This window comes from Platichthys flesus, chromosome 8, assembly GCF_949316205.1.
Source record: "Platichthys flesus chromosome 8, fPlaFle2.1, whole genome shotgun sequence".
In the NCBI taxonomy this organism is placed as follows: Eukaryota; Metazoa; Chordata; class Actinopteri; order Pleuronectiformes; family Pleuronectidae; genus Platichthys; species Platichthys flesus.
The window spans coordinates 20,561,636-20,579,276 of record NC_084952.1 but is presented as its reverse complement, the minus strand read 5'-3'; the positions used below and the strand labels follow the sequence as shown (position 1 = coordinate 20,579,276).

General features: G+C 43.5%; 2 protein-coding genes across 2 annotated transcripts in view; one reads left to right on the top strand and one right to left on the bottom strand.

Moving 5' to 3' along the window:
- il1rapl2 (interleukin 1 receptor accessory protein-like 2) overlaps positions 1–17,641 on the top strand; it is a 305,540-nt gene that overhangs the window by 95,819 nt on the left and 192,080 nt on the right. The window lies entirely within an intron of this gene.
- LOC133959133 (uncharacterized) lies at positions 1,660–9,440 on the bottom strand. The gene is made up of 3 exons (XM_062394232.1): positions 9,225–9,440; positions 2,175–8,904; positions 1,660–1,854 (listed from the first exon to the last, which is right to left on the bottom strand). The coding sequence occupies exon 2, from the start codon at positions 8,606–8,608 to the stop codon at positions 2,447–2,449; it is 6,162 nt and encodes a 2,053-aa protein (XP_062250216.1). The 5' UTR covers positions 8,609–8,904; positions 9,225–9,440; the 3' UTR covers positions 1,660–1,854; positions 2,175–2,446.

Sequence of the window (17,641 nt, the reverse complement as noted above, 5' to 3'; positions counted from 1 at the left end):
AAGTACAACTCCCAAACAGAGACACCAGTGTTGCATTCCAGCACAAATAAGGCAGTCATCTTATTTATTAGTATTTGTCCTCCATCTACAAGACTTAAACACAGCAATGAGGGCTGTGCCTCGTTGCTCTCTGAACATTGTTAGCTACAGCAGCTGTAACACCCACCTACACAACCTGAAGTCCCGCAGGAGCTTAATGGGATGGATCTGCTTTGCTGTACTTTTTTTCACAACACCATGCTTCGACATTAATATGAATTAACATTAAAGTCTCAGTTCATTAATACATTTCCTCCAGCTGAAAGGATTCTCTGTGTCTCTGATCACATTGAGCAGCTCATAATGACATTCAAATGTTAGAACTTGTCACCACTTACAGAAATGGGTTTAATCACATCCTTTTCTTGACAAGCTGAAAGTGATCATGTGTATGAATCCTCTTTGTTGGTTTGACAGTGAATTAGAACATGATTCAGTGATGATTGTGATTCTGCCCATTGGTTATTTGTAAGTTGATTGAATGCATTTTCACAAGGTTGCATATTTGGGGAGTAATATATAGTAGGAATCCAAAGAGAATATGTTTATGCTTAATATAGAAAACATCAATGTTTTCATCAACATCATCAGTGAGATAGATAGGGACAGTAGTGTGTGTTTGTGTGTGTGTGTGTGTGTGTGTGTGTACTTTCTCCAGCTATATGTTTCACCCTTATATTAATTTCTCTTTTCTTCCCTCATTCGCTTCTCTTCTCTTTGCAGTTTGCGTTCTTGAAAATGAACATCTTTGTTTCCTTTATGCGTACGCTGAACTGATTCTGACCCCCTCTGTGATTATTCGTCGTGTCTTTTTGTGTGTATGTGTGTGTGCGGGGTGTGTGTGTGCGCACGTACACGTGTGCCAGCTTTAGAGGGTTGGGAGAATCACTCCTTGGAAATAGAGACGTAATCTTGCGTCACACACACACAAACACACAAACACACACAAACACACACACGCACACACACAAGCCGATTCTCTGTTCACAGTGTAATGAGGCAGAAATCAGAGTCAAGCTGTGAACTTATGAAACAAGATGCAGATGAACAGAGGCCTTGCCAAGACAAGAAGGCCGTCAAGCTGTTCGGTTTATTGCCGTCTCATCCCACTCACATATACACAGCTGTATTGTCAGTGAAATGGCTGTTAGTCCTTAAAGGCCCAATCTGCGTCTTTGGATCGATGTATTTCCCAATTCATATTTTCTGATGAGCTCCGTTCAAATGCAGAAAATTGGCTTTGGGAGACTTCCTACGTCCATTGTGACAGAAAGTGTCAGTTTAAGAGAAGATGTTTACAGATACTGCAGGCGAGAGGAAACCCTCTCCAGTCTCAGGGTGGAAGCTAAAAGTGATGTAGTGGGGAAAAGAAAGGTGGATAAATAATTAGCTTTATATGAGGTGATCATCTTAAGGGTTTTACAAGCAGCAGTTATTTTAAATACTCAAAACTCATGTAATGTACCCCACAATATACACTGTGAACTAATCTCTTTATTATTCACATCCATTGGTAAATGTATAACAAATATTCTTAAGTCTTTAATACAAATGGCTGATGAATATTTCAGTGCATTTCATATATTCACATTAACATTGTGGCGAGTATTTAAGTTCACTATCATTGTCAAGTTATCTGGGTGATGTTTTAATCTGTGCTTGCCCAACTTGAAATGGCACTGTTACACAGAGGACGCAGGACAGCTCAAATCCTTCTCCTTGATTTTATTGAACATGAATCTTTCTGAACATGACCAACAAACATTCCGTAGTCTTATTCGGATTTAGGATTAGGATCAGGATTAGGTTGAAAACCTATTGATAAAGACAAATTAAATCAAGTTAGTTCAAATAAATCAAAATGCCTAATCAAACATTTAAATCAAATCCAAATATCTGTTAGATATCATAAACAAATCTATATAATTACAATATCACTATGATGTAAAACAACAATGGTCTTCCATACAAACATTTTCACCATGTGCGCCTCCACCAAACGTGCTCAAGACGTCACTAAGGACGTCTGCGCCGACCCATGCGCTGTCACATAGAAGACATGACAAACGGGAAAAAGTGCCAGAAACATACGCATTGTGCAAACTACACCTTAGTTCAAAATATAAATAACATACCAATGCGTGCTCTCGTGTCCTCCAATGCACAAACCCTTCATAGCCCGGCCGGAAATCGCGGACCTTTATTTCCTCACCCGTGCTCACTCACCTCACGTGCCGTAATCAGGCAAGTGCCGCCCGGTGTGTGCGCAAATCGAACACGTGTGATTTGCGCATCTCCCCTCCACGCCACTAGAGGTTTTTTAATCTAAATGCGATCTCTGTCTTTACACCTCCCACTTGACCTCCTGGTTGCTCAACCCAAGGAGGTCACACTCTATCTATTCATTCTATCGTTGCTCTTCAACAGGAAGAAGGATGACCAGTCGTCTCACATCCCTGCAGAGAATGGACACAGGGATTCTCTTCAAGAGTTTCCTGGCTCCTTGTCTGCTTGTGTCCCCTGTGCTTGGCTTCATGACTGGAACAGGGTAGCTTGGAAAGGTCCTCACATTTACATCTCTGACGATTCCTCTTCGGTCAGCATTAACACTGACTACCCTGGCCAATTTATATTGACTCCTCAAGGCATTTTGGTCAGCCAGCCAGACCACATCTCCCACTGCAACGTTCCTCTCTCTTGTGTGCCACTTGCTCCTTATGAACAGGTTAGGACCAGCTAGCTGGCACCACTTCTTCCAGAATTTGCTGACCTCTGCTTGTATGGTTTGGAGTCTCTTATATGGGTAACCTTCAAACTTGAAATCTCCCGGGTCTCCTCTCGGGCTGGCTCGTCCCAGTATGAGGGAATTGGGACTGATGTATTCCACACAGTCCTCTCGGCTTTGAATCCTGGCATCTATCGGTCTTTCATTTGCCAGGTTGGCTGCCATGAAGAGGAATGTTTGGAATTCCCCCCATGTGAGAACTCCATCACCACCAAGGTTGTTCAGGGCTCGCTTCACTATCTTGACAGCTGCCTCTGCTGCTCCATTTCTGTGGGGAGAGTCTGCAGGGTGAATCCTCCATGACCACTCTGTTCCATGATTGACAGCTTCCTCTTCAATTTGAGACCTGTTCAGTCTGCTCAGAAATCTGTGAAGCTCCTCCAGAGCAGGTCTGGCCCCTACAAAGTTTGTGCCAGGATCTGTCCACAATTTCCTAGGGTGTCCCCTCAGTGCAGAGAATCTTTGGTAGGCCAGCAGAAATCCCTCAGAAGACTGGTCACTCACACCATCAGTGTGTATGGCTCTTGAAGCCATGCAGCAGAATACAACCCCCCAGACTTTGAGTTTGACCCTTTTCCTTACTTCATCTTTTACCTCATAAGGTCCGAACAGGTCCATGGTTGTAAACTCAAATGGCAATGCTGGGCCTGTTCGCTCTGGTGGCAAGTCACTCATGATCTGCTGGCACTGTTTTGCCCTGTTTTTCCTGCATACCACACAACTGTCTACTACTTGTTTTGCAATTCTTCGACCTTTGATTACCCAGGCTTTTTTCCTCATCCTGAGCAAGGTTCCTGCTATTCCCTCATGGTTTGCCTTGTGGGCTTCCTGTGCCAGCAATGTAGACACCCATGCCTCGTATGGTAAGACGGGCACTGCAGTTTTGTCTTCATCAAACATCTGAATCCTGCCTCCACAAACCAAGAGCTCAGAGTCCGCATCTCTGTATACTGCCAGTCTGCTTAGGGTAGTGTCAGGAAAAGCTACACCTTCCTGAGCTTCACTAAAGAGATCCCTGAGGCCATCTTCACGCTCTCTCACTGTAAGCACAGTTTGCTTGGCCTTTTCCTTTAGTGATGACACTTTATGCTTAGCTTCTTGAGTTCTTGACTGGCTTTTCATCTCTATCCACTTCTTGGCAGCTCGCCATATCCAGGCGATGATCCTGACCAGCTTGGACAAGGAGCTGTAATTCCTCACTTCCAGTAGGTTCTTTATTTCCCATCTCCTGGGTGCCCTTCCTGCCAGAAGAGCTGGATCAGCGGCCATACTTTTCTCTCCACTTTCATCCTTCAGGTCTTTTTGTGGGGCACTTGCTTGGCTTATCTTAGCTTGAGCCCTTGTCATTCCTGCTGAGAATGCCTTTCTCTGGAGTCTGTTGACACTCTCTCTAGCGTGCACTGCAACCTCTCCTGCTGACTTTTTAGGCCACTCCTCCACTGGCCACTTTAGGAACTCTGGCCCATCCTGCCATGTGGAATCCTCCTTTAGATCTTCATGAGTGCCTCCTCTTGTAATGATGTCAGCAATGTTATGCTCTCCAGGGATCCACCACCAGTCTTCAACTGAGCCAGCCTTCTGGATTTCACCCACTCTGTTCGCAAAGAAAGTTTGGTACCCATAACTCTCTCTTTGAATGGCTCCTAGGACTGTTTGACTGTCCACCAGGTGGAGCCATCGCTCTATCTCCAGGCCTCCATGCTTCTCAACGTACTTCCTGAGCCTGGCTGCAAAGACAGCGCCGCAGATCTCAGCCTTGACGGCCTCCCCTTTCTGATCCAGTGGAGTCAGCTTGGCTTTCGACTCTACAAACCGGATATCGACTCCTTTACTAGTGTTCCACCTCAGGTACATCACAGCTCCATATGATTTGTCACTCCCGTCTGAGAATGTGATTCCCCATGGTTTCCCTTTCCAGTGAGCTGGTGTCAGGCTTCTTTGAAACTGAACTTGTCCAAGCTGCGCATACTCCTCAAACAGCTGAATGGCTTCTTCTCTGAGGCTCTCTGACAGTGGTTTATCCCAGGTCTCACGGGTCAACTTCCCTCCTCCTGCCTCCTGGAATGCTCTCCTAACAAGGATAGCGCCCTTCTGTTTCAGAGGTGATACCAAACCGATGGGGTCGTAGAGTCCAGCTACTTGGCTTAACAGGTCCCTTCTTGTCAGCGGGTTAGGCGTTCCAGGTTTCACCTCCATTCTGAGAAGATCCTTGCCTACTCTCATCTTCTTTTTCCTTTTGGAAAAGTTGATCGAGGTCATCATGTAGAGCTTGTCCTCCTCCACCTTGTATCCAATGCCCAGGGCTTTGTTATCTTCATCCCTCATTTGGTTTGGGAGGATGAAGGTTTTCTTCTCCATCCCTTCCACTCTTGATGTCAGGACCTTTGCTGCAGCCTCCGGCCTCCCACTTTGGCCTGACCGGACCCACGGTTTCAGAAAGAAGCCTCCGGCTCTCAGAATTTCTTCAACGCCTTCAGTCATCTTGTCTAGTTCCTCCAGGCTGTTATGGGAAGTTAGAATGTCATCCACATAACTGTCCTTTTCCAGGACTCTGCGCTCCTCTTCCATGTGAGCAAAGATGGCCAATCTTGCTGTCTCCCGCATAGCTACCTGTGCAATGCAACCGGCTGGTCTGTCTCCAATGTTCACCCTTGTGATGGCATATTGACCCATCTCCTCATCTGGATTGTCCCTCCAAAGGAATCGGTGGAGATGCATCTCTCGCTCTTCTAGCCACACTGAATTATACATCTTCCTGATGTCTCCAAGTGCAGCATACACACCTCTTCTGAATCTCAGCAGCACAGCTCTGATCGGGTTTAAAACATCTGGCCCCTTTAGCAGAATATCATTCATGCTCACTCCCCTGCACTTCTGGCTGCTGTTCCACACAAGCCGGACTGGAGTCGTCACTGAGTGAGGGTTTGGCGCCACCAAATGGCTTACATACCACACTGGTCCTGTCCACTTGCTGATGACCTCATTAGTGAGTTTTACGGCTGCGCCCCTCTCAACCATCTCGTAGACCTGGGCTCTGTATGCTGATTTCCACTCTGGCTCCCTCCTTAGTTGTCTTTCTGTTCTCAAGAATGTAGCTTCAACTGCACCTTTGTTGTTGGGGAGCGAGGCAGGATCTTCTGTCCATGGATACTTTGCATCCCAATGCGGCGATGTTGTGTGAGAGTCTCCTTGGACATAGGTGAGTCCTTCTTTTATTATTTCAAGCTCCCTTTCTTCAGCCAGTGTCATTTCCTTTCCTCCTGGTTGGCAGTTTCCACAGCGACATCCTCCACACTTTGGCTCACAGGCTGCTCCGATGCTGTCCCATCTCCACCACTCCAGGAACTCACGGTTTGCAGCAGCTGTAACCGTTTCCTTTGCACTGTCCTTTCGCTGCATACGGGCTGCTTCAGTACTTGGGCTCTCAACTATCTCCTCATACTTGACTGCAGCAGTTCTCATGGAGCGAGCAAAGTGTGTTCTGGACTCATGTGCTGCCACCTCTATCTCCTCGAACAGGTCGGGGTGTGCTCCGCCCACTGTCATTCCCAATGGACTCTCCCACAAGACGAGGTCCCCAACAACTTTAACCCTTTGTGGAGCAAGTCTTCCCTCGCGATGGCTGATGAGCAGATCAATCTTTTCCGGCCTCCTTAATTCCTCAAGCTTCACTTCTGGGAAGAACTTCTGCAACTTTTCCGGCTTGACAACTTTGTGCACCTTGGCAATCTCATCCAGGCCGTAACAGATCAGTTCATGAGCCTTCTCCGCTCCTTTGGGGGTTTTCACTCTGACTCGAAGAAGATATCTTTCCGTGTTCACCTTGATGGTCATTCCGCCTACACCATGCACAACCAGGGTTATTTCTTCACTCCGCAGCCTCAGCCTGTGTGCAGCCTTATGGGTGATATAGTTTGTGTCTGAGGCAAGATCAACAAGAGCTCCAATCTTCTGCCCAGCATTAGCAGTTACCTCCATCAGCATCATAATGACAGGAAGCTCGCACAGGCCACTTTTTTTCAATAGCTGGGACTGGTGGTTCTTCATGCCACCCTCTGTAGCTTTGTTCGTGAATGCCATTCTGCACCTTTCTGCTTGCACTGAGGACAGCTCAGCCAAGAATCCTTCCTGTTCGGCTGTTAGTTTGCTCTTTCTTCTGCCATCTTTCCCACTTCTCTTCTCGTTTCCACTCTTGTTTTCTCCATTGGGGCAAATAAAGTAATGGTGATCTGAGGAGTCTCCCTGCTTACAGTCTTTGTTCCTGCATAGGAAAGTGTCTCTGCAGTATCCATCATCTTCATGACATCCAAGACATTTTCTGCATGCTCCCAGCTTCTTTACAATAGCATTCTTCTCTTGTAGCTTCAGCCCTTTGAACTTTCTACAGAAGAAAATCTTGTCACTGTGCCTTCCATCACCGCAGACAACACACACATCTTCCAGCCCTCCTTTCTTTGTGGTTCTTGTAGAAGCATACTTTCTTTCATATTTCTTCCCAGGTTCTGGTTTCTCCATCTTCTCCACAAACCTTAGCTGGTCAAGTCTCTCTAGGATCTCTTCTTGATTCTTTAGGAACTTCAGGAGCATGTCAAAGTGGTTGTCTGTGGTGACATTATTGCTAGAATTTACCATAAAGGCTAGCCAGTCTCTCTTTACAAAGTCGGGTAACTTGCTCTCAATGGATTTAATGACGAGAGGGTTCTTGATTGCGCCAGAGATTCCCAGCTCTGTGAGGTCTGCTAGGGATTTTTCCACTGCTTGGATCAGGTCGATGACTCTCCTTGGCTGGCTTCCCCTTGCAGGGGGTATTTGCTCCAACTCCTCCAGGATTTCTATGGCAATGGTCGATTTATTTCCATACCGGTTGTCCATGACTCTGAACATATCCTCTGCAGTGTTGTAGGTTGACAGCCGGATATCCTTCCCAATCTTGTCATCCACGCTGCCCAGGAGTTGAATTTTCTTGACCTCGGCTGAGCCAGACGGCTCTCCCTGTCTTTGAAGGCTCTCCCAGTCTTTCTTCCATCTGTGGTATTCTCTTTTGCAGCCTGAAAAGATGGGCAGTGTGGTTGGTTTTATCCTGACAATTGGTTTTGCTGGCGGGGGATGTGCTCTCACTGCTTCAAGTCCTGAGGCTCCTGCAGCCAGCGCATCCTTCGACATCCTCCGTGCAGTGACAAACTCAGCCTTCCTTAGTTCAAGGTTGCCGTTCAAAGCTTTCAGGTCCTTGACCCTGCCATCTAGCTCCTTTCTTTCAGCCTTGGGGATCCACCGCTCCCAGTTTGACATAACTCTGGCAGCCTCATTGATCCTTTTCTCCAGTAGAGTCAGGTGCATCTCATATGCATCCAGGTGAGTACCCTCCACAGGTAACTTCTCCGCCCGACTGCAGGCCTTCTCTCCTTCAGTGATTGCAGTTGTGATAGCGTATTGGCCATATCTGGACCACAGGTTTGTTTGGACAATTCTTCTCACCTCTCCAAACCTTGCTTCTGCTTCGTTAGCGGCTCTCTCAACGTCTAGCTCCTCCCTCTCTTCAAGAACCACGTCTTCCTCTTCTGGCTCTTGAGACTCAGCCAAAAGCCCTGTCTTATAAACATCATTCGCTTCAAGAACGATTTTCCGGCAGTATGAGAGCTCGGCGAACTCCTCCCTCAGCTCTGCTTCCACCATGCTGTCTGCCCCTTTGCTGAGGAAGTTGGCCTGTCTGGTGAAGGTGCTTTTCGCAGCGGTTCTCTCCTTCTTGAGCTGCTTCACAGTCTTCTCCACGACGTCTTCCGCCATCTTGTCCTCACGGACCAGCACAGCTCTCTTCTCCTGCGTCAACAGCTTTTCCTGGACTTCCAAGGCCTTTTATCCACTTCTCCAAGCTGCTCCGCTGGTTTTCAACTGTCAAGTTATCTGGGTGATGTTTTAATCTGTGCTTGCCCAACTTGAAATGGCACTGTTACACAGAGGACGCAGGACAGCTCAAATCCTTCTCCTTGATTTTATTGAACATGAATCTTTCTGAACATGACCAACAAACATTCCGTAGTCTTATTCGGATTTAGGATTAGGATCAGGATTAGGTTGAAAACCTATTGATAAAGACAAATTAAATCAAGTTAGTTCAAATAAATCAAAATGCCTAATCAAACATTTAAATCAAATCCAAATATCTGTTAGATATCATAAACAAATCTATATAATTACAATATCACTATGATGTAAAACAACAATGGTCTTCCATACAAACATTTTCACCATGTGCGCCTCCACCAAACGTGCTCAAGACGTCACTAAGGACGTCTGCGCCGACCCATGCGCTGTCACATAGAAGACATGACAAACGGGAAAAAGTGCCAGAAACATACGCATTGTGCAAACTACACCTTAGTTCAAAATATAAATAACATACCAATGCGTGCTCTCGTGTCCTCCAATGCACAAACCCTTCATAGCCCGGCCGGAAATCGCGGACCTTTATTTCCTCACCCGTGCTCACTCACCTCACGTGCCGTAATCAGGCAAGTGCCGCCCGGTGTGTGCGCAAATCGAACACGTGTGATTTGCGCATCTCCCCTCCACGCCACTAGAGGTTTTTTAATCTAAATGCGATCTCTGTCTTTACAATCATACAAAAATATTTTTTAAAAGATAGGGAGCTAAGAGCTTATTTAAAGGTAAGTATTTAGTTAGCATTGAGTTGTCCTTTTACACTCCTTTGCAATTGAAATGTTTCTGCATTAAATATGCAAATTGTGTCATACTACTACTAATTAGTGCCACGTCTAAAAATTTGGATATGGATTCAAACAGGCACGGATTCCATTTTTCTTTCACTGATTTCTTGTCATTTGCACAATGGGAATATAGTTATGATTGGCGCATATGGCTCCATTCTTTGGATGTTACCTGGATTAGCCAAGCAGCATGCTAAAATGAAACAGGGAACATGTGCGGAGCCTCCCGGAGGGCGTAGCAGGCAAGATATTTTTTTTCAAGATGAATATATCTTTACCAGAACTTTGGCTCGGAATGTTTGGAATAAGTGCTAAAAGGTGGAGGCTGGGATGGTGGAGGCAAGTTGCCGGCAGCAGGGCGTGAGTGGCAGTGGAGCTGAACAGAGACAGTGAGCAGGAGGCCATATTTAAAGGGACTGCTTTGTCGAAAGAAAGAGATTAGTGATTGGCTGACTGACGAGCACCCATTAACCTATCAGAAGCTGCCAGCATAGGACGGCTGAGCATATGACTCCGTGTCCTGCATGAACTAACGCAACGCTTTATGTCATTTAAAAATGCCTTTAACAGCCATAAAACCTCCTATTTTAGGTTCTTTTAAGTACACTTGATACTTGCTAGCAAACATTCCTAAACTGCACATGTCAGTGTGGCTGGAAAATTCAGCTCCAAGTGGCATTGTGTCAGCTCAAAGGAATCAGAATTCCACACGTTTCCTTAACAAAAAGTGCTTATGCATGGCATTTCGGTTCCCCCTTGCAGTGAATGCGGTCGACGGTAAAGCATGTACAAGGCTTTCCCTCCTTCTGGGACTGGGCCTGCAGACTGGAAGAAAGTGTTTCATGACCCACCACTAGACAGCACACGCCAGATCAATACCCAGAGCATGTGTGTGTGATCAATAACCAATCTGATTATAATTAATGTGGGATCGAGTGGGGTGCAGGTAGCATACACTCTCTCTCACTCACACACACAGACACAGACACACACACACACACACACACACAAACACACACACACACACACACACACACACAGAGAAAGGGATATGCAGGAGAATGTCATGGATGATTTGGGAAGAAAGAGGCAGGGAATGTGAAGTATGACCAAATCTTCAATTTTCCCTTTCTTACATTCCTCCTCTCCTGCTGGCTGCTTTTCAAACGCTTCTTCCCCCTCTTCTTGCTTCATTTCTCATAGCCGAGGGCATCAAGGCACATGTATCCATGTCAATCTCTAAATCTGCCTTGGTCATGCGCTATCAATTTTTGTTCAATGAACAGAGGGAGTGGGAAACAGAATTTTGTTTGAAAACATCTCAGACAGAGAGCAAAAGAAAGACTGAGACTTGTCCATTGTCAGGTTCCTTTATGTCTTCAGATTCTAACATGATCAGAACACAGGTATCCAGCTCTCTGTGTAGTTCAGGCTTTCTCATGAAGTGACGGATCTATCTTGCTGTGATTCAACATATCAACAGCAATGGGCTAGGCAGTGATGAGCACGACATTATGTTGGTCCAAATGTGTGTATATAAGCGTTTGGTTGTGTCTCATCCTTGATGGACATAGAGGCTGAAGTGAGTTCAAAAAAGTTGCCTTGTTTGTTGATTGTGATACTTAATACAACTACTCCCATGAATTAAACTCAAGAGTCACTCGAGTAAAACTGTGTCATTTCAGTTTTACTCCCAGTCTCAGTTGTGTTGATGAGTAGATGTGGCCCAATCGTGATGTTGACCCAAAACTTCCCTGATTTTAGTCATTTTTATCCGGGTAATTTGAAATGCTGCATTTATAAATAAACCAAATCAATGAATAAAAAAAAAAATATATTTACAAATGGCCCTGGTCACAATAAAATGTATATAATACATCCATATTTTAAGCTATTGACAGATTTCAACAGTAGAAAATATGGCAAAAGCGTGGCTCCTGGGACTCTCTGAATAATACAAATGTTAAATTGCTTATGTCTTCTTAATATATTTCTGGCCATCATATCAAATCAATAATTGTTAAATTGTACAAATAAAGTAAATTTTCAGGAATTCTCATAATGCAGAGAGTTGACTGAAAAGGTCTGTGTAAGGTTTCGTACTAGAACTGGGACCCAACAGCACAACTCACAGACTGTGTTCAGTTTTCAAAAAGAAGTGGTCTTTATGACCAGGCAGGGTTCGGTACACAGGGAGTCAAAATGGAGTGAAGCTACCAAGAGGAAACAGACAAGCATGAGTATCAAAATAAAACAGGAAGTGATATAGAACATGCAACAGGACATGGTGTGTGTGTGTGTGTGTGTGTGTGTGTGTGTGTGTGTGTGTGTGTGTGTGTGTGTGTGTGTGTGTGTTACCATGACAGTCTGACTGGTCTAGAAACACAGCAGACTCTAATAACTTGACATTTTGGGCTAATAAGCAGATTCAGTTTGGTGTAATTGTGCATAATATTATCTAGCCCTGTTCCACAATAACGAGTTCCTAAATTCCAAAGAAAGGTCACAGTCAAACAACAGGTAAATCTAGTGGTGAGAGGCACAGCGAGGTGTATCGAACGATAACTCGCCACGACTTATTAGCTTCACAGGAAGCGGCCCACCTCTCAGGTGGGAGCCAATTGGAGTCAACGGATGAGACATCACAATTTGCATATCCAAAAACACGGCAATCAAATAAAGGTTATCACATGGAGAGGAAACGACAGACAGCCATAACAAAAGTCAACTGAGGGTTATGTTGGAAAAAAGAGAAAGTTTAAACACCTCATTTTGTATATGGTTCGAGATATCTTTGCCAAAGAAATGTTGCACTAACGTCAATAAGAGACCATTCACAAATTGCTTTTGTTGGAGGATAGAATCATATACAATCGTTGTCTACCCTACATCTGTCAAGATTCAAGATTCAAGATTCAAGATTCAAGATTTTTATTGTCAAATGCACAACAATAACATTAAGCAGTCGCTGGCAGTGAAATGCTTGAGTCTCAGGCTCTCTTTTAACAATGCTCAAGTAATTACACACTATACAATAAAATAAGATAGAAAACAGTAACCAGATAACAAGTAACAAATGGCTACAAATCCTCGAAAATACATGGTGGCAATAAAGTCAACATTAATGATCTGTCGAATACCAGAGAGAAGCACCATGGTCCAAGTGATATTGGGTGAGGTATCGTGTAATTCGACCTAGCAGTGAGAAGCTGGTTTATAGCTGCCATTGTTGTGGTTGTTCCTGGCACCTGCTTAAAACACAAAGCTACCGTGGGCAATGCGTGAAGTAAGCTGCCATGTGACTGTTTCCCGTTTTACATGTACGTACTGCCCTTTGGAAGACGTTTGTCAAATACTCCATTTTGGTAACTTAAAGGCTGTTAGCGTGTGGACGAGAGGCTCAAACACGGAGGATGCATTTAGTATGTTGTTGTGATGTCTCTTCCTTTAATCATACTGTTATGTGCTACACAAAGTTGACCAATGTTGTATAAAGTGGTATTTTCCTTTAAATCTGGTCTTTTAAAAAGTAGCACATCATATGACTGCTGCCAGTTTGTCATGAGCTGTAATATTGTCCCTGCTGAAATACTCCTGATATTAAACAGTGTGTGACTTTTGCAGGGTTAAGAGACCACGGCTTCATATGAATAATAGGAGAATCTGTGTAGCTCTTTGAGACACTTGACATTTGATGGTTCATAACTGGTTTAAATGGTTAATGTGCTTTAAACCTTTGAGAGAAGAGGAACGGTCTGGAGTGATTAAAGAATCATATGACTGATCAATAAAGCATGGAGGGGAGGAAAAGGAAAGAATGAAAAGAGATCTAGAGTGGATGAGTGGAAGAGGTCATGACTTAATCCTCGGGGAGGGATGAATTCTGATAAATGTTACAGTACATTAATGTGTGTGTGTGTTTGTGGACTCGTATTACTCATGTTGTGGGGACATACAGTGTACTTGTTTTCTCACTCACATTTTGGCCAGTTGACTTCCTTCTGGGGACAGAAAACTAGACTTTTATTAAATATCATTTAAACGTTTTTAATAATTACTTAAATGCAAATATAAATCTTTGATAAAGGACTAATATATGCTTGAGAGTATATAAATACATATATATATGTATATATTATTTCCTCCATCATTACTGATGTTGTACTTGTATACATAATGTATAGATGGATGGTATCTATAAGAGTTGACATCGAGCAGTCAACCTTATTATATACACGTATTTGAGTGGCATATGTGAGCTTGTGAGCTTTCATTGTTTTTCTGTGAGCAATCAGACATGCATTAGCTTTCAAATGGTGTTGTGTTTGATCCTCTCTTTTATTGAAGGTTATGGAACAAAGCAATTGCTCCATCTGTGTTCCACCTTTTTTGATTGTCCATAATTACTTATCCATCACACTAAGGTTGGGCTGCTGGACAATACCCAGCATCCACCGGAACAAAGCACTTGATAATGAGAGACCTTATTCTGAATGAGACTGGAGATTGCAAATTGTCTGTGATTATGATGTGGATAGTTCCTGTTTCACACCTCCATGCTGGCAAACAGCCAGTGGCTGGAAGCCTTATGTTTTTGCGTAATTTGTACGTACACGTACACGTCCATCGGCCAATCCATCCCATTTTGTAATCACCTCAACAACACTAACATGTTCAGTTGGACTCAAGGAGGAACTGATTCAACTTTGGTGGTCAAAGAACAGGTTCACACTGACCGCACACAGCCTACATTTTATCTTCAGGTAATCCTTTCAGATTGAAGTGGTTGTAGACCTGAAGCCATGGTCACAGGGACCTCATGTTCCTGTGAATAAGATCCATCAGGAACACACATTTGGAAGTTAATTACATCTGGCACATTCACTTGGAATCAGGGATGCCTTGATTAGAATGTGAAGTTTAAAGGTTGAGATCACTGTGACCTCACAATCCCCTTTTTACTTCATGAGTTATCTTTACAACACCTCGACAGGATCCTTTAAAAGTTTGTAGAAATGTTCACTCAGACACACAGATGAACTGATTTGACTGATTGGATGGTCAGAGGTCAGGTTACATTGACCTCACAAAATATGATTTTGGCCTCTGGAATATGATCTAAAGTCTGACTTTTGAGTTGTCAATTGGTTAAAGATGACATGATTAGCCTTTAGTGCTGAAAGGTCAAAGGTCACTGTGACCTCATTGGAGTCTGGCATTTTTTTTATTCAGACTAGAACTCTATTGGTTGGTGGAGGCATACCACTGCAGGATGGAAATTATCGGTTATTATACTAAACACTTCTTAGAAAAGCATTATGCCATCGCAGTAGAAATCCCACCACAAACCTCGTGCTTATTTCTTCAGGAATATCTGACCCCAAGCAACCTTAAGCTGTTTCCCTCTCTGCTGCAAATAGTATCTATAGCAGTCTGCACAGAGGTCCTGGATAAAAACTACAGCAGTAAAAACACGTGTTATGTTTGGAAGAGTTACTGTTATATAACGAGCGTGGATCTTTGAGCATATGGGTTCAGTGGACTACTGGAAAAAGATCCAAATTCCAGCTGTTACATGGTTAAACGCAACACACTAAACATTGTGTGCTGATGCAAAACATGTTCAGACTTGACAGATGCAGATCTGTGGATACATATTTTGGTTAATTCGATGTTTTAACATCAGTGGAAGTATCCCATGATCCTCTGAGTCCTGATAAATGGCACAAAAACAATCCAAAGCTCAGTTAAGCAATTTTCAGCCTATTTAGTTTAAGTCATCAACCATGAACCAAATGATTTTGTTTTGGTGATGTGACACTTTCCCCTGTCATCTCTGTCTTTCTTTCTTCTCCCTCTATTGACTGTGACGTGCCACTGTTTCTATCTCAGAACAAACAGCCTCCGTCATCAACACTGAGTCACATGAGTCAACAGGCCAATCGTCTCAACCGTGTGCACATGTGGTGTTTGTGGGTCCTTGTTTGTGATGTTTTAGGTGAGGCCGTGTTTCGTGCGTCCTGAAGTACATTTTGTGCCATCGTCTCGGCAGTGAGTCAGTGCGTGTGATGAGCGTGTGCATTGTCTGGTAGCGTGTCATCCCAGCATGATGTCTAAAGAACCCTTTTCTGAATCCTCACCCGAAAACAGAGTGACATAATGAAATATTAAGAACTGTGATTGGTTGATTCAATTATACAGCGTCAGGCTCATAATATGAGTGAAGCAGAAATCTGCCTCAGTTTGACTGGGGAGAGAGACTGAATATGCCAGACCAACATAAGGACAGCCACCCACTCTCCCATATTCAAAAACACAAACACACACACACACAAACACACACATAATAATTGTGGAATAAGAACATGCATTTGAAGCCAGGTAAAAATAAACACACACTGCTTGTGGGTGGGATCCATATCTCGAACTCTGTTTTGCATTCTAAGTCAGGAGCTTCCAGACAGTGACTTTCTTCCCCACAGCACATATAAACAGTTTCTCGGGGATTATGTGCATGCGTGAAGAGTCTGGCTGTTTTTGAATATGTGGGTCTGTTTATACCATACCATATTTGCATTTGTTTACCCTTCAAATCCTCTGAAATCTCTGCTGATTATTTTTGCATCCCCTCTTCCACTAATCTATGAGCACTAACTTTTCCTGGAATGAGGAGTAAAGCCTTTGATTTAGTTATTCTTGTCTACACAAAACACATTAGGACACATTATCGCTATTTTGTCTCAGTTGCAGGGTAATTAAGTCATTTTTTTTTTCTACAGGCAGGAGACGTTTCCATTTAGACTAATGTGGTAACAATGAAAATACTGTTTGTGCATGTTGATAAGTTGGTGGTCAGAAGTTGTGACCTGTAGGGCATTTATAAAGCATTGTCACAATATCAGATCAATTGAACCCCAACAACTAAGAAATAGAAAACATTCAACTTTTTGTATCATGTAGATAAATGATTCCTTAAAAACAGCAGATAACAGCCTTCATAAGGAACTAATGACCCTCTGTAGAGTTCATACCTCCTCCACCAAGGCCCAACACATTTAAATTCACTCAACCATGATTTGTATTGGGATCTGCATCCCCCTTAAGATAACAGATTTTTAGTTAATCAAGAATTATAATCTGTAAAATCACCAAAAATGGTGAAAACACAACGTTTAAGGAAATAAAAGAATTCCTGGATCCACCCTGTGATCCACTAACATTTGCTGGGTTCTGCCTTTGGTCATGCTCTGCTACTTTTTATAAATCAGTTGAGGAGTTTATGTAGAATCCAACTAGGTAGATTTAAAAACAGACAATATCATAACCTCCTTTGCTAACAATCTAGAAGGGCACTCGGACAGTTCATACCTCTGTCAAGGCTAATGCGATGTCCATGTCACAGAAAGAGGGGAAACATATCCTGGATCCACCCATTTATAATAATATGCTCCAAAATGTAATGGGTTCTGTTTTGGACTATCTCCCGCCCCTTCACAACATTCCATGGAAATCTGTTTGGTTATAACATCATTCGGATAAATTTCCCTTCATTCTTACTAACAAACATACATGAAAACATAACGTCCTTGGCGAAAGCTAATAAAAAGAAATAGATGAGGATATGAGAAAACAGGAGTATCAAAGATAATGTAGTTTATTATAAAACACACCTTTGAAAGTTACAGTACATATGTATGTACTGTAAAGGATTACTGTAACTCTCCATTTGTTTTCCGATCCATCCGTCCATTTTCAGCCTCTTACCTGAGGTCATAACGGTTAAGTGAGACTGCCATGAGGTTGTCCACCATGAGCCACCTTCCCCTCCCTCCACACAACTCTCCAGTCCAGACAGGACGTGTAATCCCAGCAGCATGCTCGGGGTCTGCCCCATTGTCTGTAGAATAGACCTTTTTTTTCAAAGCAGACATTTTGACATGTCATGGTAGGACGATAATGATGGCTCCGTTCAGTCCAAGTGTCCCAGTAAGACATCATGACTCTGTGACAGTGACCCACAGTGAACAGTACCATGACCCTGGGAGTGAAGCAGCTTTATGGAATTAAGCCATCATTCATTTTATTATTTACA